The sequence below is a fragment of the Protopterus annectens genome, chromosome 2.part0 (assembly GCF_019279795.1).
Source record: "Protopterus annectens isolate FY-2018-M chromosome 2.part0, PAN1.0, whole genome shotgun sequence".
Classification (NCBI taxonomy): domain Eukaryota; kingdom Metazoa; phylum Chordata; order Ceratodontiformes; family Protopteridae; genus Protopterus; species Protopterus annectens.
The window spans coordinates 745,079,916-745,105,670 of record NC_056728.1 but is presented as its reverse complement, the minus strand read 5'-3'; the positions used below and the strand labels follow the sequence as shown (position 1 = coordinate 745,105,670).

At 42.1% G+C, this 25,755-nt stretch overlaps 1 protein-coding gene across 4 annotated transcripts in view; it reads right to left on the bottom strand.

Annotated features, from left to right (window-relative positions):
- Positions 1–14,501: 14,501 nt before the first annotated feature.
- The window catches only part of HSDL2 (hydroxysteroid dehydrogenase like 2), a 608,443-nt gene continuing 597,189 nt past the window's right edge, over positions 14,502–25,755 (bottom strand). For all 4 annotated transcript variants that reach the window (XM_044061065.1, XM_044061066.1, XM_044061064.1 and 1 more), the window contains one exon: positions 14,502–14,982. In XM_044061065.1, the coding sequence (XP_043917000.1) occupies positions 14,870–14,982 (113 nt within the window). In that variant the 3' untranslated portion in view covers positions 14,502–14,869. The remainder of the gene's footprint in view (positions 14,983–25,755) is intronic.

The following is a 25,755-nucleotide window of genomic DNA, read 5'->3' as shown; positions in this document are numbered from 1 at the left end:
TGCTTCAGGCTCCATGGCAAGAAAGACTGATGTAATGGCGTTGGCTGCCTTACTTTATACTACTGATGACCTGACACCCATCTTCAAGTGACAGCAACTGACGCAGAAATACTGTCTCTGGCATTCAGGCCAGCCAAGGGCGACCCTGGTAGGGATAACCCAAATGTGATGACTGCAACAGTGAAACACGAAGAACATCTACTTGTATTCAGTGGCCTCGATGACATCAATGAATTGGAGACTTTTCCAGGGCGGGTTAAAAGTTTTTTGAAACAGAAACCACCACAATACAGTAAGGTACTATTCCAGTGGAGTGAAACAGTCAATTTAAAATATTTTAAAGGCTGTGTTGTGGTTTACTCATAGCAGGGACAATAAATTGGGAGAAAAACGACAGAGAAGTTGAGCATTTAATAATAGAATCCCATTGTTGTCCTTTAATACCTGCTCCCAGTTTAGGAATTTTAGCTTTGTTCCCCATAAGGATTGACTGGATTTCACAGGAAGGACTCTGGAAGGTAGCTTTCACATTTTAAACTGCCAGGTAGTAAGAAATGGATAATGGTCACTCATTCTGGTGGGAGAGCTTGTAGGCCTGATGTATTCAGACATGCTTGTTCCAACTACTTCCAGTGTTGTACTTTCATAGGTCTATGTCTAATACCATCTTTTACAAGCTAATTCAAGTTGTTTCCTGCTAGATCTGTGTAGATGTATTGCCAGTTGGCTTTTCTGGTCAATGTTTATATGTCAGTTGGGTTTGAAATAATGCTCAGACTCTCTTGTATTAGACTGGTGGCAGATGGGGGTGGGAATAGTTTTGTATTGCTACCAAGTGTCCCTTCCAGTATAAACCAGCTGTGTTTACTGCCACATGTAGCATTATTATTAGCAATTAGCTTGGGGGTGAAGTTGGCTTCTTTATTGACTATTACACCTTCCTTGACCCTTTTACCTGGCCTACTGTGGGTGTGAAGATGTGATACGTCTTAACACAAGAAGACACCCAGCCATCTGCCTTTATCCAAGAGTCAGTTAAAGATATTATTTTGGGTTTATAGGTGGGCACAGTTCCAGGTGTGTTAATCTGCTATTTAATCTTGCTATGTTCATATATGCACTTTCATTTTTGCTGTAGACCCATGAGTATTAATGGGATGAGTATGATTTGACCCATTTTTCCAGTGTGCTGAGTAGAGAATAGTGCTGGATTTAATTATATATCTCCTACGTATCATGCATTAGGCATACTCAAATAAGAATAAGTTCAGGGATATATTTTAAGGTAGAAACTGGGCATTAACTGAGCCTTTCAATGTATGTATATATTAAAAGACTAACCATGGCAGTTTGTCTTAGTGGCTCTGTTTTGTTGTCTTGCTTGTTTGGGTTGATGGAATCCATAAGCTGGGAGCAGTACTAAGTGCATTTAAGTATACTGATGTATTATAACGAGACAAAGCAGTTAATACACATCACCAGTGAACAGAAAATGCAAGGGTTAAACGATGTGGTAAAGAAAAGTACTGGAACAGTGAGAAGGAACAGCAAAATGGCTACAGTTGCTGTAAGTTTATCTGATTGGTTACAAGGATAGTTAGCAAATGGCTGAATGAGATGGGGTACATCTTAAAATTACAAAGGAAATTATGTGGACATGAGGTTAGAGAAGCAATGCATTACTGAGCATGTACTCCAAAGAACACCTATGGTGCCTAAAGTTCTGTATAGGAAGAAGACTGTGCCTCCAGTGCTGTACTCTATCAAGTAGTTCAGCTTGGATAAAACAATACAAATTCAAGTGAAACTTATTTGCATGTTTTGATATTTTACTTTTACCTAAAGTTAATTTACAACAAATAAATTTTAGCTGGAATACTCCTTGTTTTATATTATATATATATCCCTGTAAAATACCTTTAAGTATTTAGACTGGTATGCCTGAGCAACAGTAGCAGTTCCTTGTTTACTTACTAGTGGGGGGCAGGAAGTGTGTGGAACCTTGGGAGATGTTTTGACCTTGCTGCAAGATGAAGTGTCCAGTGGGAAACCACCACTAAACACAGCACATCACTGGTAGGTAAACCCCATAAAGTGGCTTTTCCTCTCCCAAACAGCTGCTGACAAAGAAAATCTTAATGCTCTCTGTGAGGAGGGGCGAGCAAGTGGGCTATCACTTCTAAAGGCAGATTAAAGTTATTTCAGGAACAACACGTATTTCGACCTTTGTGTCTGACCCAATATAAAAGGGGTAGAGTTCTAAGATTTGACTTAAATTATACACAGTGGTTTACTACTAAACATGACAAAAAATATGCATTGCCTAAAAGCCTTTGCATACTACCAACAGTTATAACAGCTTAAAGTAGGAATGGCAGCCACAGGGATGAGGGAAATAGAATACAGTATCTGCAATAGCTTCAGATTCTACAGCCACTTTGCTGCAGCAGTTTTGGAGTGCAAAAAAACCTTTTAGACAACTTAAGGTAGTTATACCAATATGGACGGAGAGCAAACAGACCACCAGACCACCCCAATCATTAAGGTTGGAGAACAGTGTTCTGGCAGAAGAAATACAGCCTACATTTCACTAGCAGAGCACTGTAGAGACAAAAGTGTGTGTGTGTGTGTGTGTCTATCTCTCCCTCTCTCTCTCTCTCTCTATATATATATATAGAGAGAGAGAGAGACAAACACGTGTGTATAAAATAATGATTGCAATAATAGTATTTCAGCTCATCTGTATCAGACATACACAGTACAATTCATTGCAACTCCCTATACAACTCACAAAGGCAATCTTATGATCAGTTGCTTTCACACACACCCCCCCCCAAGAAAAAGACATATTTGTAAACACTTTTGTTAAACAATAAAGACATAATGGCACAGTGGCAGAGTATACTAACCTCGAAAAAGGGCATAGCAAAATTAATTTAAAATGGGTGGCGAAAGCCAAACACACTCTGGCTAGGCTTATAAATGCCCTAGGGCAGATAGCCTAGTATGAACCTATGGTTACTTCAGTTTGTTGCGTAAGGCACGGATTTGCTCAATAACTTCCTTCTATATATTTTTTTATTTTCTCACACAAGTTGTCCCTCCCAGCAATCACCTATGATGTGTGATCACAAAGAAAAATAAAAGAAATAATTGCTACAGTATACAGTATTTTAATATGCTGCTGACAGTCAGTGACATGCCCATCTTTACCCAACCATGATTCCCAAATGTCCAGAATTTTGCACCCTATTTTTGTATTGTTCTATTTATATTTCTAATTGGCAGTATTTAGCTGTGAGAACTATTTTCAGTTCAGTCCTTGATAGAAAAAAAAAATCCCACAGAGCCCCCAATCTGAGTGGGAGGTTGGCAAAATGGCTAAGGTGTTTACACCTTACAGACACAAGGTGCATGGTTCAATTCTCACATGGGGTAATCGGATAGGATTAAAACAGCCCACAGGGGCATTTAGCCTAATACTAATCTGTATGTGATCCCTTCTTCTCTGAAAGGAAGCCATACTATGTGCTTCTTTTTCAGTGATGCTTTCAGTATTGTCATATTACAATCTGACACCACATGGGCCCATTTCTTTATGATTTCACTTGTTTTTCAAACTTCATATATGAACTTGGTTCTTTAGTTACTACACTGAAAGAAAGATGGTTCTAGGGCACTGACAAAAGTTTCTAAGTAGGGATTTAACATTTTTTCCTTTCAATCAAGAGATCTGATGTTGCCTCTTTCCATCCATTCCTCAAAGTATGGTCTCGGATCCAACTTCAGATCTGGATTCATCCATTTCTAAGCTTTGTGCTCAGGCTCTTCCCCCTATCCATAATCCCTGTGTAGAGAGCAAGCTACCTTAAATCTTGTTTGCTGCCTTAAGCATTTGATGGATCTTGGTGCTCAGAAACATGTTTCAGGAAAGGAGGCAGAATGAAAAAAAGACAAAGAGATCAAAATCAGCATAAAGGAGATTTCTGGATCAGACACCATCAGCTATGGTGACTAAGATTTCTAGACTTTCAGAACCAACAGTCTTTTTGGATCAGATAGTTACTGGATCTGTTATACCACCTAGGTTTTCTCTGGATCCTATCTCCCATAATCTCTAGTCTCCAATTTTGCTGGACAGACCCCATTACCCCTCTATGCCACCTTCCTCAGCTTCTTCTCTGAGGTCACCTAGGACTTCCCAGAGCCTCATCAAAGCTGACATGTAAAGGATTATGAGAATCCTTGGACCCAAATCCAATTGGGGTACTCCTGGCTCCAAACACTGTTGGATATGGAAAAAAACATCTTGTCACTCCATAATGGCTCCTTCTCCAATTGGACCATTCAGATCAGAGCCCTGGATCTGACTCTTGCCCAGGGCAGACATGTATAGGAGCCAAGGCTCCATACTTCAACTCCAATGAGTTCTCTGGCAAAGTCCACTCCACTGAAGTCTCATAGCAAAGCCATTGGTATTGACTCTTGACAGGGCAGGATTGGATCCGAGGTCTTTGGATCCTTTCCGCTCTCTCTCTATAGGCACGAGCGCTTGACAGTTTGAATCTAGCAACATCCTTGGATCTCAGTCGAATGGCTTCTAGGGTTGAGCCACCTTTGAGAGTTTCGGCTCCCAGATCATGCAGAGCTCATCATTCAAGGCTTTCGAGACAGTACTCAACTTACAGAGGGGTCTAACTTTTTGGAACTGAATCCAATACCCCCCCAAAGGATTTCCCAGGATCTGCAGTCTACTCTCGTTGTCCTTTCAAGGCAGTCTGTTTCTGGGTGCTTCAAGTCTGTTCTCCCAAGAGAGATGATGTCAATTTTTGAGACCTCTCCTGAGCAACTTACAGAAGAGGTTCACAGGAAACACAAGTGTAAAAGGAGACATTTGGATTTCCCTGGGAGAATCCTGTACCAATGACAGTGATTTGGATGAGGGAGAAGGATGTCTCATATCCCTTCAAGGATTTCTTGTCTGGAGAGATTCTCGAACTTCTTAGACAAAAAGGGGGCTGGTCCTGCCAAGTGCCTTCTTGTAGGAATCTGTTTTTCTTGAGGCTTTCAGTTCTGGGTAGTTTCCAGACTATGAGATGGTAGACCTGATCTCCTCGAGTATGGAAGGAACCAGAAACAGCTTTGCCCATTCCCAAAATGCTCAAAAAGGTTTTGGTTGGTTCCAAAGACCATCTCCATTGGAGAAAAGTCCCCATGGCAGACTTTATGGTAGCAGCAACAGTCACTAAAGAATTTGAGGAAGAAAGTTCCTGTGTCCATCCACTAAATAGGGAATTGTGTGCATTAGGCAAATGTGGGTAGCTTAATTACTTCACATACATTACTCATTTCCAGAAGGATTTTGCAAAGGAAATCACCAGTTTTCTCCCAGAGACCTTGCCTGTGGATCAAAGAAAATCTATCAATTCACAGCTGGCTACCCTACAGTCCCTATCCAATGCCTCTATGTTCCTTATCTTTAATGCCACAGTGGGTATGTCTAGAGCAGCTGGCACAGGTATTTCCATAAGAAGACATCTGGATGCAGCTATGTGATTTTGAGGAACATTTCAAGATGTTCCTCATCAATGCCCCACATGATGGATCAGCTCTGTTTGGCACCAAAGTTAAATAGACTATCTCAGGATGTGAAGGATGGCAAATCCCTTTCTGCTGTATGGATCAAATTCCCTACACTTCAAAGGATGTTATTCAGAAATCAGAAGGGAGGAAAGAGAATTTTGTTTTGTAAATCTTAACTGCCGTGCATCTGACACTTCTGGAGAAAGGGCACTACAAGGCAGAGGGAGAAACTATTATAATGGAAGTTGACCAAGGGGCAGATGTGGCCTGCAAAACCAAGACTTCAGGGGTACTTTCTCAGAGAAGCCTTTATAGTGCTCCTGAATGGTTGTCTATCACACTCTGCGGGCAGTTGGGGGCACTTACCTCTGCACCCAGCAACCTGGACATACATCACTCAAGACAAATAGGTACAGAAGATCATACCTAGAGGCTATTTAATTCACTTCCACACCTTTCCTTTGCGCCCAAAAATAATTCCTGATGCTTCACACTCGCAAATGGAAGAAGCCACTTCAGAGATAAGGAAGCTTCTAAGAGATAGTCATCCAAGAGGTCCCACCAGACCAGACAGGATCCAGAATTCACTCAAGATTCTTTTTAGTTCCAAAGAAAAATATGGACCTAAGCCATTTAAGCGTGTGAAGCAAAGAAAATTCCATATGGTTATGATTCAGTCCATTCTTCCCTTACTGAGAGAGAATGACTGGATGGGTTTGATAGATCTTCAGTATGCATAATACCACTTAAAGATGGGCAGATGCTCCAGGAATTACCTTTGCTCCTGGCTGGGAGCCAGTCATTTCCAATTCAGAGCTCTGACCTTTGGTCTCACTACAGGCCCCCATTTACTGACCAAGTGTATGGGAGTAGAGGCAGTTCATTCATGACAGTAGGGTTTCCGGGTATTCTCATGTTTGAATGACTGGCTCATTACCCACCCATTCCAGGAATCTACTTGTTTAAGCCAGAGACTCCTTGCCCCAACAGTGCACACACTTGGGGATTACAGTAAATAAGTCTAAAAAAAATCCAAGCTACAACCAGTCCAGTCTCTAGAATTCACAAGAGTACTTTTGAATGCAAGACGTCAGATAGCAAAGCTCCCTCAAACAAGAATTACATCCCTTCACCAACAAGCCCAAGAAGTCTTATCTAACCAGAAGCCACCTGCAAGACTATTTGCCTTCTAGGCTGCATGACAGCCTCCATTACATTGGTGACACTAGCCAGATTTTACATGCGAGCTCTTCAACTGACTCTGGCAGTTCAATGGTCAATTATGAAACAACCCAGGTCTTTTCTAGTGATTGTAATGAATGTTTGCACATACAGTGGAGGCTAGAATCTCTGCATGTTCTACAGGATCATCCTTTCATTCACCCCCCCCCCCAGCTATAGTGATCACAGACGCTTCCAAACAGGGATGAGAGGGCATTATCTGGGAAAGACGGTCCAAGGCACATGGTCCCAAACAGAGACCAGTCTTCACATCAACATACATGAGATGGCAGCAGTTCTTCTAATGTTACAGGCCTTTTGGGACTCTCTCCCTTTGGGTGTAATATCTATTCAGGCAGATGTGGCATTTGGGTGGTACATACCAGATCTTACCCTTTGTGTTGAGAGGCCATGAGTGTGTGGCAATGAACAAGATCTTCTCACCACTTTCTAATAGCAACTCGTATCCTGGGGAAAACCAATATTCTTGTAAATAGGATGAGCAGGTCTATTCTGTTCCCTAATGAGTGTTCACTCAATCTATTAATAACGGAGTGGATTTTCAGCCATTGGGTCCAACCTTGTTGCTTCAACACCTCTCTCCACACCACCAAATACATCAAGTTATTTTGCTCTAATTCACCAAGAGGGGGGAGTCACCCAGGGATACTTTAATGCACCCTTGGTTCCCAGGAATCCTTTATACCTTTCCTTGATACTACTGATTCCAAAGTTTCTTCAGAAAGCATCTTTGATAAAAGGTCACAGTCATTCTCATAGCTCTTTATTGGCCTCAACAAGTCTGGCATCTAGTCCAGCCTTCCTGGGTGCTGCGCTCACCTGTCAGGGTCATCTCACCCAAACACTCAATCTCTCAAACTGACTACATGGTTTCTCCAGTTCCAGTGATGGTTTGACAGTTCAGGATTTCATCTTCAGTTGTCCACATTCTCTCTTCTTCCCAAAATCCTTTGATTAGAAAAATTATGAGAGCAAATATTTCTATTTGGTCAACTGAAAAAAAAACAAACAAAAAAAAAAACATGGGGCCAGATTCAATAACACCTACACCAAGTGTACACGATCTGTACTCAAGAACATCCCCAACACACTTCTTTGCACTTTCAAGTCACTCAGAAAGATTACACTAAGTGTACAAGCAGTCTGCACTTCAGGGTAACCTTTACGAAGCCCCCTCAATTTTGAAAGTTGCAAGAAATTCGGTAGGAAAACTAAAAATAGGAAGAAAAAGGTATGAGTTATGTTTGTGCTGCCTGTTCACTTAAAACAGCGTACACAGTGTAGGTGTTAATGAATCCCAGGGTGTGATTATTTTTCAGCCCCACTTCCAGCAATTTTGGACTTCATGAACCTTTTTCAATGTAGAGGCAGCTATTACACAATCAAGGTACAGTTAGCTGTAATATCCTTACTGTAGAGGGCTGAAAATCATACTCTCATTGCTTCTCTTAGATTATTCAAGGTTTTCCTCTGAGGTACATTTTACTATATCCTTTACTTAGATATCCAGTCACTCAATGGAATTTTACTATTGTGCTATAGGCTTTGGACCTTCATTCAAACCTGCTGCTAGAGTTTAACTGACGTTTTTATCATGGAAGACTATTTCTAGTAGCTATCCCTTCTACTAGAGAATTCCTGAGCTACATTTCCTATCCTCAAAACCTCCATACATATTTTTTTTTCCAAGGACAGAGAGCCCATATAAACCAATTCCTCTTTTCTTCCTAAGGTGGTTTTTGAATCATCCATTAATCAGTCCATAAATCTTTGTGTTCTTCCCAATTTTTTGAACAACATTAATACACTTTACATTTAGTAGATATTCAATGTCAGTTGCATTTTTATTTGCATCAGACAAAACCTTTCTGGAAATCTGAGCAGTTGTGTCCTTCTTTACTGCTAAATTGGGAAGAGCAGTTTCCAATGTCACCTTTCTGCACTGGTTATTGCAGTGCATTTTTATCAATAAAGGGGATTTCCACTTCCTACTTTCCCAAAGGCTCATTACACCAAATCTGTGACTTCATCTACAGCTTTCTTCTCTAGTGCTCCAATTGATGACACGTGTTGCACCTACATAGTACTGGGTACATACCTTCATCTTACATTATAAAGTGAGTATGCAATCCAGATCTAGAGCCTCCTTTGGTTCAGCAGCTCTCTGGAATATCGTTCCATAAGCTCCCAAGTAAGAAAATAGCAGGGGACTCTGTCCCATACATTGAGGAACTGACAGAAAAGACATCGGATACAAAATATTATGTGCTTACTATAATGACAGATCTGTGTTATCTGTTTCTGTCTCTCAATTATGCCCCCCCCATTTTTGAATACAGTTTTTTTTATCATGTTCAGTTCTTAGATGGCACTAGCTGACCTTACCCCTGGCAAATGAAGATCTTCTCTTCCTCTTTTACTCACCTTTTACTGGCTGGCAGCATTTAGGCGAAGTTGGCTGCCAACACCTTCATACTTTTAAATCCCCTTTTGTTGGTGGGCAAACTCAGTCGGAGGTAGCTTGCTCTCTACACACGGATTATGGTTAGGGTGGAAAAGCCTGAGCCCCAGATCCAAAGCTTAGAAGTGTCTGAAGCCAGATCAGAGAGTCATATATTGAGGAAGGACAGAAACAGACAACACAGATCTATCATATATAATTTTTATTTAAGTTCACAAGCAGCATGTAGTGAATTTCTGAAGCAGAATAAAAATGTCAGAGACATAAGCAAACATGCAGTCCTTGTAATTTGAACAGTTTGCAGTATTTGGAGAAAAAAAATGGACCATTCAATGGTTTAGCAGACTGAGCAATCGCTTTTGATACTAGACTGCAAAACGTCTGTGTAATACATCTCCATTCCAGGCACCTGTGTTCACACAGTTCATTACTGACACTGAGTTGTGACATGAAGGGTCACTGCATGCTTGAGGTGCAGATACCTGTATGAGACTCTAAACTGAGATCTTATCTACTGGTGTATCCCTTAACTCTCCTTGATTTCAGACAATATCCCAGACTTTCTCATATTTTTGCCTTGTTCCTTGTTAAATTTTGGATTTTCTGGTACACCACACTGAGGATTACTGTCAGTTAATAATGTCAGACAGTTTCTATTTCTTACTGCTCACAAAATGCACATTGTTGCAAAAACTGTTTTGTCCCTTCCCCACAATTTTAGCTTCATCCAGAATTTGCAACCAATGATAGGTCTGCCCTTAGGAGTCATTGATTTTTGCAGAACATCCCTGATCCCTTAAAATATTTTAACTTCCCCGGTAAGTAGTTCAGAATTCCAGTCAGTCAATAATATTAGACATTAGAGTTTTGTACTTATTGTTCACAAAACGCACGATGAAGCACAATTTGTTCTATTAACTTTTTAAGTGAATTACAGTAATGTTTTAAAAGTGTCCCGTTATTAGTATTGGCTTTGTCTGAGATTCTTGAGAAAATAAGTTGTGAGCATGATCACACAGGTCATTCAACAGCTGGAAGTGCATGTTTCTAAGGAGATTGTTTGCCAGTTTCTGGGAAGCCTAGGTTAACAGCCCTGCCTCAGGGAAGTGAGCAACCAAAAGGCCGTTTGTCAGTCCTTCCTTGATGTGGGAGACCCCCTCCCCATGCAGGAGCATACCTGAGCTTGTAGCACTGTTCAAAGCTACAATGAATTAGACATAAGTCCATCTTGGAAACCATAATCAGAGTCTTCAAATGGGCCCCTTTAAGACTAGACTCAGGGAGGTCAAACACTTCCAATGCTTTGTTTAGCAGGCAAGACTGGAACTAGTTCAGGTAGACAAGTAGCTGAGGGCCCTAACCTCCAGTATGGCAAATAAATATTCTCTTTACACCTAAACAGTGCTTTGGACTCTGTAAGGCAGCAGGGAAGTAAACTAATGTGGGCTCTGAAACCTATGGTGAACTGAAAAGCTCACATAGTAGTCAGCCCAAGGATAGTAAGTAATGAGATTTACTCACTCAGGTGGGGGAAGGGTTCTAAAGGGAATATGCTTACTTGTAACCTGATACAGCAAAGACAGGGTACCTCCAACAAGGCTGCCTGCATAAGATTCATAATGAATGCCTCCATGTGTTTTTGTGTGTGCCAGCCAGGGGGTGTCTCAAAGCTATTTAGGCATCCTCTCTAGCTATGTCACTAGGTGTTTCTGGTGGCATGGGAATGTGGACTTGAACCCTGTTTGCACGGCCCAACAGCCTCTTCATTTTTTTTTTTTTAATTTCTCCAAATCTTTTGGGTTTCTGATATCATGATGGGAATGGACCCCATTCCTAAATCAAAGTATGATTAAAATTTATGAAATTAGTATTGTTTCAATCTTTGATGACAGCCAAAAGTGTTCTTTGCAGCATCCACAATGTGCCCAGTAATGACTCCTCCTGCAATTCATACATTGTTATATGTATTGGTAACGTATCTAAATACATATCTAAATATGACTGTACATTTTTTATAAGACCCATTGCTCTTACTACTATTGGAAATGTTTGGGCATCTTTCTTCCACATTGCTCTCATTTCTGCCTGCAAATCTTGATTTTTTTTATGACTTTGTATCTCTCTGTACACAAGACACTGTAGTCACTGGGTGTAGCGATTTCGATTGTCAGTGCTACTTTTGTCTTTTCATGGAGCACTACATCCGTTTTTCTCGCATTTATCTTTTGAACGGTTGGTAATGGGTGATCCCATGTGATAGAGACTTCATTACAGAAGTAGCAGAAGTCTTAGTTTCAGGTTCAGGCACACCATCACGTTTAGACAAGAGTTAGCATATACCTGGTCAAATCGGTCTGGTAGTTTTTGCTCCGAAAGCCATGGTGGGCCAAGGTATAAACCTTTTTCATATACTTATCCGTAGCCATACTGTCCTTATCTGAAGGGAGAGGTTTAGAAGAAGTGAGTAATTTGGAAGGTTTATCAGCAAAAAGAGAAATGACTGCAGGGTCACAGAAGGGATTCTTACATCAAAACATTTGAGCCTCAGGCACCTTGTAAAAACTACCAGGTTTCTTACGTGCAGGAAACTGGGACTTGAGCCTGGGAAGCAGTTGTAAAGATGTCCAGAAGACCTTCCAACACAGGAGTCTGCAGAATGCCTGGGAGAATCCATTTGTAAAATGGCTTAATGCCTTTTTTGGAAACAAGAGGAGGATGGATCTGAAAATATGCCTAGGATGCCTTCTCAGAATCTGGCTTCACATTTTCCTCAGCCTTCCTAGGCATTTTAGAGGGAGTGGAAGAAAAAGGGGCTGCAAAGTAATAAGGGTCTTTAAAAGACTTTGAATTCCTGCCACCCTTTATGGGGATCCTTAGTCATGAACTACATGCTTGGACGTCTGCTTTTCTTCAGAGGAACCTCAGCCCTAACAAGCTTAGTTGGTTTAGAGCCCTGCTCTACTTCAATGAGGGAACCAGAAGCGTGTTTACTAATAAGTATCTGGGGAAACATCCTAGACCTTTCTGATATAATCAGCTTTGTCTGTCCCTACTTGTCTGTAGCAGATGTTTGCTCAACCTTGGCAGAAGTGCAGGACACCAACTCCATGTCTACCTTAACTGGTTCACGACACAGCTGTTGGCAGAGGAACCAGACAGTCCAAGGATTCTTCATCTGACACAATGGAGATGTCAAACAGAGGCTGGACAGCAGAAGTCTCTAAATGAATAATTTCTGATGACTTCTTAAGAGGTGGTTGAACATTTGGGTGGGCAAACTCAAACCACTGTTCCCTCTGCAAACAATTTCATACATTGTTTCTCTAGGTAAACAGAAAGGCAGGACAAACTTCTATAAAGGGTACAAAAGCCTGATTGTAAATGCTATGATAGTGGTCTGCACCAAAGAAGAAGACATTTGTTGTGACTTTCTTTATGAGGAATCTGCCTCCTACAGTCACATTTCTCCTTTCTGAATGACATGTAAAATGGTTAACCAACATAAGAAAGAAGGAAAAGTTTCTAACTAGGTACATAACTGCCAGGGGCTTGTTAGCTGGAACAATGGGACAAACAACTTGACAGACTTTCAGATTGGTGACAAAAGTTCTGGAGGATTAGGTGTTCGCATGTTACTTATGTACCTTACATCCTGAACGTAGGTTATATGCCTGACGTACAGCGCCTGGACAGGCCTAAGGCTTTGGTATGCTGGCCAGACGTATGACTATTCTCAATAGGATATCCCTTTAGTACGGAATGCAACAGTGATAAGGAATGACATCATACAATATAATGCATATGGAACTGTGAGATGAACAGAAGCATCTGTATAATCACAAGCAGGCCAAGGGTGGCATGTTGGTAAGACAGGCCTGCTCTGAGTTTTAACAGACTTCAGACTGCAGCTCCCCATTACACTTCTGTCTAAAGTCTAGGCCTTCAGATACAATCCCGGACATGGAAAGAATTAATACACCCTACTTACCCAGGACTAGTAGGTTGAAATAGATTACTGGAGGTGATGGAGTCTTAGGAGGGGAGTCTTTGGCCTGAGTTCCTCAGATTTGTGACATGATGATGATGATGGGACTGCTCCTAGGCATCTGGCTACTCACTAGCTTTTACACAAATTGAACTGGGGCTAAGTGATGCTGGCACCCTGGCAAACACAGCCAAAGTGAGAAATGGATCTGTGTATCCCATAGTAGCTTCATTTTTCTGCTAACTTAGAGAACTGGTACAGTTTTAAGTCTTTACTAGCAGAGGTCAAGCACAGCACTGCAGATAATAGGAAGCTGACTAACATCAAACTAACCTGTAGGAGGGTCTGGGCTTGAATGACTCCCAAGTGCCTGTACTTGAGGCAATGTTCCATCTACGCTTAGGGCTCTAAAGTTGGATCCCTCCTCCCCCATTTTCCCACATTGAGTTTTTGTCAGTTGAAATCTTTTTGGTCAGGATTTTGGCCCAGGTTTCTTCCTTTGTGATTGCAGATGTATTAATGAAATGATAAAATACTGAAAAATGTGCAACTGTCCTTTGATATAACCGCATTTCCCTTTTCCTCAGTTTTGATACAACCCTAGGAGATGACTGCAGTAAGTTAATAGACGTGTGAAGCTCCTGTCCAAAAATAATTTTCTTAGCGTACACATAAGTAGCAAAAAGGTGCATTGTACCTTCCCATTAGTTGTGTCTTTATTACAATTGAATCTCTCTTCTCAATTAGTGGTGGGGGCAGGGTCGACTCTCTGACACTTGTAATGTTTTACACTGCTCTCTTTCCCAACATAGTAAAGGCAATAATGGTGTGATTCTTGGCTAGCAATTTGATGGCCACATGGGCACATAAATATGTCCTTAAAAAAAAAAAAAAAAAAAAAAAAAAAAAGAGGAAACTTCAACCAAAAATAGCAGGATCTAGATCGGAATTATGTTGGGGGTTGGGATAAGCATGCTTGCATTTCTGGTGTGTACTGTCCCAGTACTCATTAGAACAGACATGTAAACTATTTGTGCACAGGAAAATTACACAAAAAGATGACTGTTAGACAGGATTCAAAATAACCAGGAACCTGTCAAGGAGGGCCTTCAGATACTGCTTATGTTATACGGCTAAATTTTTGCTGAAACCTTAGAATGCCAAAAGTATGTGCAAAACACATCTAATGCACTGTCTGCAAACTGCCTTTCTAGGAAAAAGCACACGCAATTTTCAGAAATTATCATTTTATTTTACAGTTCATTATTATTTTACACATTCACATTTCAAAAGGCAACTAATAAACTGAACGTTGGGTGTAAAAATGCTGAAGTTGCTGAATTTGGTATGAAAAATTTAAGGAAAGCCACTCTGGTTTATAATGATGAGCAGTTTAAAGTTCATTGAGCTGTCAAACTGCATGACCTGCAACACGTACATCAGGAATGAGAAAACGTAAATGCAGCAATCACTTCTTTATTAAAAATACGATTGTACAGAATATGATGTTTAAATTATCATACAAAACGCCTTCTGCTAACCATTCCAAAATAATATGCAGTATATGAAGGCACAGGAAACCAGCATTTTACTTTCTTCTACAGTTTAGGCTTCAACTGGGACATTAGCTTCTCCAGCTTAATAGCAAGGGCCATGTCACCTTTTATCTTCAGTTTCCCTGACATGAAAGCCATTGTTGGCTTTAATTTACCTGGAAGAAATATGAAAACAAATATTTTAGTAAATAAAACTGCAAGCATACAATACATTACAAGTAAGCAATATAGCTATGATTTTAGGAGGCCCATGTTATAAAACACAAGTTAGTCTTAATACTCAGGCTACTGAAATCTAAAAAACATTCTCATGCTCCCCTTGGGCCTTTAAGCTCACATCTTCAAACTGTGTCTTCTTGTTCACACACACATCTCTTTTGCTCGGTTAAGAAGAATACATTCCCTTGGATTCTGGATTCCCTTATCCTTAAGTAAGTACTTGGCTAGCTGCCTCTGCTGACCATTTTAAGCCTAGCCAATATTTATTAGTGAGAATCAAATCCTGTACCTCTCACTTGAGAGGTAAACACCTTAATCATTATGCCAATTCTCAACCCCTGGTACAGTGACACTTCAATTTTACCTGTACTGGTTACTTCTGGTCAATACCTTCAAACTCCTAGCCATTACTACATCACTGTAACTACAGTATACTGCACAGCACCTTGTGTAGTTATATGAACAGACACCACTTTCAGTCTGAAGCAAAAATGACCATGTAAAGTCCCTTAACGCTGATGCTGCATCTAATGTTAATAAACTGAAGCGGAGAAAAAAACACAGGGCACCAAATAAAGCACTGTATTTTGTTGAGGATGTATAAAGAAAATATTAAGATATGAAACAAAAGTATTTGCTGTTTCAACCAATCTTGGAGAGGACCCTCTTCAGTGATTGAAACACTTGGTCATTTCCATTTACTACTCACTTGCACCACACTTCAAAAAATCTTGAATACCCAAGATGATGGGGACAGTACCCCTTTGGCCAACACAGAACATTCCAGGGAATGCACATGCCACTGGTTGCAGTCTCTTGACCCTTGTTCATACATGGTTCCAACTGTAAAAATACACTGACAGAAGTGCTAACTTTACTTCTTAATGAATGATGACACACAAATGAGAGAAAGTACAGTTTTGTACCTACCATAAATGTAGATGTTAGAGTGTAAACACTGCTGTAGTCATTACACTTGGGTTATCCTGCCATCAGGCGGTTCCCCAGTCGGCTCGAGTTCCAAAGTCTTGGTCCGGCGTCAGTTGCTGTCGCCTCCTCCCTGACGTCAGTGCGACAGGGGTATATAAGATGCAGCCGACGCCATTTTCTTCAGTTTTTCTTGCCCCAGATATCAGGTGCCCCCAAATAGGTAGGCAATTCAAATTGCTAGTAAAGTATACATAAGAAAAGCAAACAACAACTTTCAGTTACCAGCAAATACTCCCCATAGGTAGTGAAGGGTAGAAGATATAGGTACGTACCAACAAGTAAGAGGGGAAGGAGGGAGGATAACCTGGACTGTGGCAGTGTTTACACTCTAACATCTACATTTATGGTAGGTACAAAAGTACTATGTTCATCGTGTTACACTGCTGCAAACATTACACTTGGGTGGAATCACAAAGCTGAGGTAGGGTGGCTGGTTCTATAAGGCATTAGTGGTGGCTATAAGGCACTGCAGCACAGCAGTGGCGAAGCCAGCTCTGGATTTGGAGTATAAAGGCAAATGGTAATGCTTGGTAAAGGTATGTACAGAACTCCATGTTGCTGCTTCCAAAATATCCTTGGTACTGCTCTGAGGTAGGCAGTTGAAGTGGCTGTTGCCCTGGTGGAGTGAGATCTAATGCTGCTAGGTACAGGTTTCCCATGATGTGTATAGCAGAAACGTATACAATGTCCTATCCATTTTGAAATAGTCTGTTTTGAAATGGCTTTTCCCCGTGCTCCTGCAGCATATGCTACCAATAATTGCTCAGATTTTCTGAAAGCTTTGGTTTTGTCCAAGTAGAAGCGTAACTGCCTGTGAATGTCCAAAGAATGCAATAGTCTTTCCCCTTTATTCTGTGGCTTTGCATAAAAAGTTGGCAAGTGAATAGTTTGGTTTAGAGCCACACTTGATACCACCTTTGGCATAAACGTAGGGTTAGTTCTTAAAGACGCCCTGTCCTGGTGGAAAACGAGGAAAGGTTCCACTGCCATTAGTGCCTGTAATTCTGAAACTCTTCATGCTGATGTTATTGCCAGTAGCAGAGCAGTTTTCCAAGAGATATATTTTAATTCTGCTGTGTTAGCTGGCTCAAAAGGAGGTAAAGTTAATTTTTCCAAAACAAAGTTGAGGTCCCAAGTTGGAGTAGGTGCTCTACTGGGTGGTCTTATGTTTTTAGCCCCTCTGAGGTACTGTTTTAGCAAAGGATTGGAGAAAATTGGTGGATCCGTGTTGTAATGAGCAGAAATGGCAGAGGCGTGGATCTTGATGGATGAAAAGGAGAGGCCCTTGTCCAGCATCTCAGTTAAATATTGTAGTGTCTGAGGAATGTTTGGGACAAAAGGCTGTGAGAGCCTGGTTCCAGGCACAGAATCTCTTCCATTTATCTGAATAGGCTTTCCTGGTACTAGGCCTTCTGGCCTCCAGAATGACATCCATAACGGCTTTGGAGAGAGGCATTGCTTGCTTGACTAAGGAATTTTCCATGCAGTTAGGTTTAAGGTCTTTAGCTGGCTGTGAAGTATCTGATTGTTGTGCTGAGTTAGCAGATGTGGGATTTGAGGCAAAATCCAGGGTGGTTCTTGTGCTAAGTTCTTTAAGATTGGGTACCAGTGCTGGCGTGGCCAGTCTGGTGCAATCAGGATCATCTTTGGCTCTTCTTGCCTGGCTTTTATGAGTACCTTTGGAAGGAGAGGTAGAGGAGGGAAAGCGTATACTTGTAGGTTTTTCCAGCTGAATGAGAGGGCATCCACTTTCCAGGCTTGTGGATGGTAACTCCTTGTGCAGAATTTCTGTAGCTGGCAATTCATTGGGGAGGCAAACAGATCTATGTCCGGACTCCCCATTTCTGTGTTATCATTCTGAATATTTGTGGATTCAATTCCCATTTGTGGGGATCCATGGTGTTTCTGCTTAAGTCATCTGCCAGCGTGTTTTCCTCTCCTGCAGGAATTGTGCTTGCAGATGAACTTGGTAGTCTAGAGCTGTGTTCCACAAGGTCATAGCTTGTCGGCAGAGGGGGTATGAGTGTGTGCCCACTTGCTTATGTACCACATAACTGTGGTGTTGTCTGTCTTTAGTAATAGTGGTCCTGGACGCAGCAGGTCCTTGAAAGCTATAAGGGCATTTTGTACAGCTAGCATCTCTTTTTGATTGATGTGAAGATGCCTTTGTTCTGTGGGCCACTCGCCCTGAATACATTTTCTTGCCATGTGTGCTCCCTAGGCGTAATCCGATGCATCTGTTGTCATTGTTCGCCTGGCTGTGGGTTGAGTGAAAGGCTGTCCCTTGTTGAGGTGACAAGCTTGAGCCCACCATCGAAACTCCTGTTGAAGGCAAGGAATTAGTGGTATAACTGTTTCCAAACTTTGACAGTGTTGAGACCATACACTCTTTAGGTACCATTGTAGTTTCCTCATATGCAGTTTGGCATATGGAATTAGTAGTATGCAAGATGCCATGTAACCCAAGGCCTGCAGAATTTTTCTTGCAGGGAGTTGGGTCTTAGTTGCCATCAATTGAAAGTATCGAGTCAGTTGTCCTTGCTTGTCTGGCATGAGATGAGCAGTCTGGGCTGTTGTGTTCAAGCTGGCACCCAGGAATATTATCTCTTGTGAGGGCACTAGTTTTGATTTCTTTTCGTTTACTGTGTACCCCAGGCAACTTAACTTTTTTACGAACGCCAGATGCTTTAGAAGAAAGTCCTTGCTCTCTGCTCGAATCAGGCAGTCGTCCAGGTACGGATAAATTTGAATTCCTTTCTGTCTGCAAAATGCAATTACTGGTGCCAGGCACTTTGTGAAGATCCTGGGTGCAGTAGATAAGCCAAAGGTTAGTGCAGAGAATTGATAGTGCATTGAACCAGCTATGAATCTGAGGTATCTTCTGCAGTTTTGTCTGATAGGGACATGCAGGTATGCCTCCTTGTGGTCCAAGGTCACGAGCCAAGCTTTCTTGCCCAGCATGGGAAGAAGCTGCTGTAGTGTCAACATTTTGAATTTCAGAACATCCAGGTAAGTGTTTAGAGAAGAAAGATCCAGAATGGGCCTCCAGGCTTTATCTTTTCTGGGAACCAGAAAGAGTCTTGAGGAAAATCCTTGTCCTTGCTCCTGTGGTGGTACCTTCTGAATAGCTCTCATGTCCATGAGTGCTGTAATTTGTTTTTGAGCCTCTGCCTATTGATTTGGTGGCAGATTTGGCATTCCTTTTAACCTTGGCAGAGTGTGAAAGTGGAACCTGTAACCTTGAGATACAATGCTGAGAACCCATTTGTCTTTGGCACTTTTCTATCACATTTGGCATTGGATCACCAGTTTTCCTCCTAAGGGGGCTGCCACGAGAGAGCTGTTTGGCAGCTGTACTGGGAAGTCATTGAGACTGCTTTTTATATGGTTGGGGCCTGTCTTCGGTGCACCCCATTGTCGTGGCCTGTAAGGACCTTGTGGTTGACCTCTACCTCTTGGACGTCTGTATCTGCCCCTTTGAGGTCTGTCTGTAACTGGAAAGGACCAATTCTTTGTTGGCCAAATTCTGCTAAATCGAGGAGGCCGAACCTGTAAGAAATCCTTCACCGTTTGCATAGATTTTGCCTTATCCTCCATATTTTTTAATACCTCTTCTGCTTTAACTCCAAACAACACATCCCGCTGCAAAGGTGCAGCCAATAATTTTGCTTTAACATGATCTGGTAACGTATGTTCTTTTAACCAAGCATGTCTTCTGACAGCTTGTAACTGCTGCTCTACAGGAGGCCTCTAAAGAATCAAAACCACATTGCAAAGTATGTTTTCCCACTTGTTCAGCTGCATGCAATAAATTCTGCATTTCTTTAAAATTAGGAGGATCTGAATCTGGAAGCATTTTTTGTTTCAACTGAGACATCAAAAATTGCTGATATTTTAGCATGTGAAACTGGCAATTTAAGGCTCTCATTACTAAAGTTGCAGACGTATATACTTTCTTTCCCCATATGTCTAATGCTCTGGAATCGCTCTGAGGGAACTGGGTTTTTTGCTGAAGAGGCCTTAATCCCTTTGGGTCCCTGAGAAATAGTTTCAGGATCAGCAACAGGGCTTTTATACAGAAATTTGTGTGAGTCAGGGACTCTAATATCCGTCAGGTTTAACTGGGGCTGGAGGTAAGGAGTCAGGATTTAAGCTGGATTCAGTATACACATCATCCACAATATCCAACACTGGCGGAATAGCAAGGGGTCTGTGTTGAGGTAATAAAAGGAAGTCTCTGAGCCTTTTCTTGGATTCCGAGTAATCCTGGCCTTCCCAATGGAAATGCTCCCTCATGGTATGTAAGGTTTCCCCAAAGGAGTAGTCCTCTGGCAGAGAGGCTGATGGAATTGATTCCTCAGCATCAAAATCCTCATAAGGGGGTAAAGAATATCCTAGGTCTGAGGATGAAGAAATGGACACATGGTCGGATGAGTCAGTCTGCATCCTGTCTGGGCCTTTTATCAGGAGGGGGATGGGACCCCCTGATCAGGGTGATAAGGTCTTCGGCCATTTTGAGCATTTGTTTCTTAGGCATGGAAACCTGTCCTGGAGAATGCTGTATTTGTTTCTTTGTTTTTAAGGGAGGCTTAGACTTAGCTGAGGGTTTAATGCTTAAATGAGTAGGTCTGAAAACACCCTCTGAAGCTGTGGATTGCACAGTTAATTTGGTTCCCTCTGAAGGGTTAGTTTCGGTAGGCTGAAAAACTTGAGCGTCCAAAGGCCCAGCCAGCTCCACGTGGGAGTCTGAGGTGGCCTGTGGTTCTGCAGAAGCGGTCGTCAGGGGCTGCAAAGGCACCTCGCTGAAAACCGGAGAACCGGCGACCGGCCTAGAAGAGGGCTCGTTGTCAGTTTTGGGCCTCGGATACCGGTCCTTGTCTTTGCGCTTTTTATGTATTCCAGTCGTCAGAAGTTCTGACAGCATGGTGTAATTGAATTTTCTGCCAAAATAATGTCAGGCAAAATCAAACCGACGTTTAATAGTGCGCTTGTTAAACCTAGCACAAAACAGACAAGCAGTGACGTCATGGTCTGGGCCTAGGCATGGGATACAATACGAATGGAAATCCTTATGAGGTATTTGCTTCCCACAAGAAATACAGTTATTAACTTTTACTGACATCGGTCTGAGGCAAGAAAAAGTTTCCCCAATGGGGTACTTAGCTTTATAGAAGACTTCGGTTCTGGATTCGGAATGAAAATCTCAGGAGTCGGCCGACCGGCACCTGCGAACTACTTTTGCTTCGGGCACCGCGTGGCAAGAAAGACTAAAGAAAATGGCGTCGGCTGCATCTTATATACCCCTGTCGCACTGATGTCAGGGAGGAGGCGACAGCAACAGACGCCAGACCAAGACTTTGGAACTCAGGCCGACTGGGGAACCACCTGACGGCAGGATAACCCAAGTGTAATGACTGCAACAGTGTAACACGATGAACATCGTGGGAATACAACATTCATAGTAGATTGTCTTTGTGAAGAAGGTACTAGCATGCCTGTCCACATTTTTTGTTTCCTTATGAATCCTGACAATCTGTTGATTCTGGTGCCTTTTCTTGGTCTCTAGTTTTCAAGCTCCACTTATCTCCAAACTTAATTTAATACCTTATCTCCACAAGAAATACCCAAATTTAACAATGCTGAACTTCTAATAACACTCCTAAAAATCAACAATAGAAAACTATATGTTTAACAGCAATTATACACCACCAGGGAACAACAATGATACTGCTGAAAATATCCCCATATTGGATATCCCAACAAATTAACCATGAAACTATAATAAGCTTGGATACTTAAATATAGACTGGAAACTCAAATTCCACTACCCCCACTGAATTCATAAACTTACTCAACTTCAGACAATTAATGACCACACCTACTTGAATCAATAAAACTTCAGGCAGACTCAACATTAGACTGCATTCCTATAAACAAACCAGACAAATTGAAAAAAGTAGACTGCCTCTCGGCATAAACGACTACATACTGATATACGCTATTAAATCTCACCATAACCTAGATAAACATATAATTTATAATCAAATATGAAATACAACCAATTTCAGCAATGATATTTTCAATGAAAAAGAATAAAATACAACTACAACATTCTTAGAGCAATGCCACTATATACTGTTATAGAACACTTTAACATATTCTTACAGACCTTAAACAATCTATAGGTTCATAGGTAGGTACTAGGCTATCGGCCCTAGGGCCCATACAAGCCTAGCCAAAAAATGTACCCTGGCTTTCGCCACCCAAGAAAATTATTTTCCTGTGCCCCTGTCGAGCAGAGCCACAGAAGTGATCCCCGGGGTGAATTTCCCATTTCCCATCCAATCATCAAGATTTTTCTTGAAGAGTGCTAATGAGGAGCTCTGTTTGACATAGATAGGTAGTCTGTTCCAGAGTATGGGAAGTCTCTGGGACAGGAATCTATTCCTCCAGCATGTTCTGTTTATTGTGGTGACAAGGTTTAGGCCCCTAGAGCGTGTAGCTCGGAGGGATTGGGATTTCTTTAAGTGGAGCATGTCCAACAGCCCTGGGTTTGGCATAGCTTTGTATGTTAGGCAGAGATCGCCCCTGAGTAGACGATATGCGATGGAGTAAAGCTGTAGTTTTTTGAGAGTCTACATAGGGCATCTGTTTGAGGCCAGTAATCCTCTTTGTGAGGTATTTCTGTGGTCTTTCCAGTTGTAGATGTCTTGTGAGGTACATACCAAAAGGGGCGTTGTACTCTATAATGGGTCTAATGAGTGATGAGTAGAGGGGAACAATGACCTCTTTTTTTTCTGGATAAGAATCCTTTTGTGATGAGATGAGCCACGTAGAAGGATTTCCTGACCACTGTGGCAATGTGAATATCAAAGGAGAGACTACTGTCCACCTGTGTCCCAAGGTCTCATCACATTTTCAGCATTAAGTAGACTACCAGCTATGTGGTAGTTCATGGGTACAGAGTTTTTACCAAAGGGGATGACAATATACTGTTTGGCATTGAGCTTCAGGCCATGGCTTTGACACCAGGTATCTGTCTCAGTGAGGCCCTTTTGTAGTTTGTCCACATCGTTAAAAGTTTTGATTATGGCTCCTAGTTTGCAGTCATCTGCAAACTTTGTTAGCCAAAGACCTTCTGTGTTGGCCTGCACTTCAGAGAAGTAGATACCAAACAGGAGAGGACCCAGGACTGAACCTTGTGGTACTCCACTTGTCACTGGTCTGATGTCGGATTTGGAATCCGCTACTTTCACAGTGTGGGTTCTGTCCGTGAGCCAGTTGGCAACCCATCTTGTGACATAGGGATTTATACCTAGTTTAGTGAGCTTATCTATAATTCCAGAGTGGGGGATGGTGTCGAAAGCCTTGGTGAGATCTAGATAAGCTGTGTGAACCATTTTACCCTCATCTATGGCTTTGGCGACTGCTTCAAAGAAGTCAATCAGATTTAGGAGACATGATCTGCCTTTTACAAATCCAAACTGGGTAGGGTCCAGAGTTTGGAGATTACCAATGTCTTTGTTTATGAGTTCCACAATGATACGTTCCATGGCCTTGCAGACCAGGCTCGTCAGGCTAATGGGGCGGTAGGTCCTGGGGTCCGTCTTGGCTCCCCCTTTGTGGAGTGGGATAACAGTCGCAGTGCGCCATTCAGTGGGTACAAAGCCTGAGGTGAGGCTATGATTGAACATGGTACTTGGGTAGGATGCCAGTTCATTCTGTAGTTCATGTAGAACACAGCCTGGGATATTGTCAGGTCCCATGGATGCTGTGTCCTTGGCTTTGGAGAGTGTTTTTTTTACCTGTGCAGCCGTGATTATAGGAACTTTGCATTCTTCCGGTATAGAGATGGGTCCTCTAGAGGGTGAGAGGGGGGTAAAGTTAGCACTGAACCTATCTGCTAGGATGTTGGCAATATCAGTTGGTTCTGTATATTTAGTGCCATTGTGCTGCAACTCAGAGCAGATCTGAGTGTTCCCATTTAGATTCTTGACATAGCTATAGAATGCTTTGTGGTTGTCTTTAGAGTCAGTGGCAATTTTGTTTTCGTAACTAGCTTTGGAGGATTTTATGAGGGATCTCAGCTTCTTACTGAGGTTGACCAGGGAGTTCTTCCAGTCATGGGATTTTACTCTTTTTTGCAACAGTTTCTTTCTTCTGTTGTAGAGTTTGTTTATGGCAGTGGACCACCAGATTGGCTTCCTTTTTTTGGAGGATAACATCTTGGTTCTATTAGGGATAGCATGATCCATGCACTCATGTACGTGCTTATAAAGTGCATTTGTGTAGGATTCGGCAGTCATACCTCTATTGTCCGTCTGCATGGGTGTCATGAAGTTTGCCACTTCTGTCTTAAGTGTGAAGTTGGCTTTGGAGAAGTTTTTTTACGATGGTTTCCCTAATTGGGGGTGGGGGTGGGATGTGGATGTCTAGGCTGATTAGCTTGTGGTCGGATCTGACCAACGAGGAATTGACCTCTGGTGTGGAACACTGGTTTCCCATATTGGTAATGACCAGGTCTAGGATATTGCTGCCCCTGGTGGGGGTGTGAATAAGTTGATCCAAGGCGTTGGAATTTATGAATTCTAGAAAACGTTGAGCAAAAGAGTTGTTACATGAGTAGTTTTCCCAGTTAATGGTGGGGTAGTTGAAATCGCCCATTATTAGGGTGTTGGGTTGTACCCTAATACTTTCCAGTGTATCAAGAAATGAGGAGTATGAATCCTGGGGCATGTAGCAAGCTACAATTTGTATTGCGGTCTTGCCCAGAGTTAGTTGCACTTGGATAATCTCGGATGGATTATGCTGTGCAACTAGCCTGGAAGTGTGGATATCCTTAATGAATATGGACACGCCTCTGCCTTTAGTGCTTCTTTCTGGGTTAGGTGGCCGAAAGGTGTGGTATGAATTGAAGTCTGGCAATGCAAGGGTGCTCTCTGGAGCTTTGAACCAGGTCTCTGTCACTGCACAGATGTCAATGTTCTCCATTTTAAAGGAGTGCCTCGAGTGAGTGCATTTTGAGGTTTAGACTTCTAGCATCGAGTAGCATTACCCTCAGATTTTGCTTGCTTGTACCTGTTACGGCGGTGAACCTGTCATTTGAACCTTGCCTAAAAAAGGCACTATAGGGGTGGCAAGAGCCTTAGCCAGTATCCGGAATCCTAAGGGCGACAGGTGCAGGCCATCTCTGGCAAAGCATCATGGACTGTCGATCATGTCGTTCCAGGCAGACAAATACTGGATCCCCTTAGAATGACACCAGAAGCTTAGCCAATTGTTGAAATCAATCATTTTGTCCTTGTACTGTGGTATCATTCTGGGTGATAGCAGGATGCTACTCAGTGTTAGGGTCATACCTGCCTGGGATACAAGATTGGAGAGCTCCTCCATGTCTCTTTTCATGTAGTCCAGGGAGGTATGTCTCAGGTCATTCACACCAACATGGACAATGACAGTGTCATATTTGTACTTATTGTGGAGTGACCTGAGTGCATGCGTTATGTGGCGGATCCTGGCACCCTGACAGGCAGCTGACAGTAACTTTCTCCTTGTTTAGTCTAGTGAGTGGAACATCAGTGTGCCTGACTATAGAGTCACCTAAGACTAGAGTGTTGGGTACGTTATTATGCCTTATGGGCTGTGGTTGAGTGGCACACTGAGTTTGTGGGCTATGTGTCATTTGGGTTGTGTTGGGGGGTGGAGTTTGCTTGCATTTA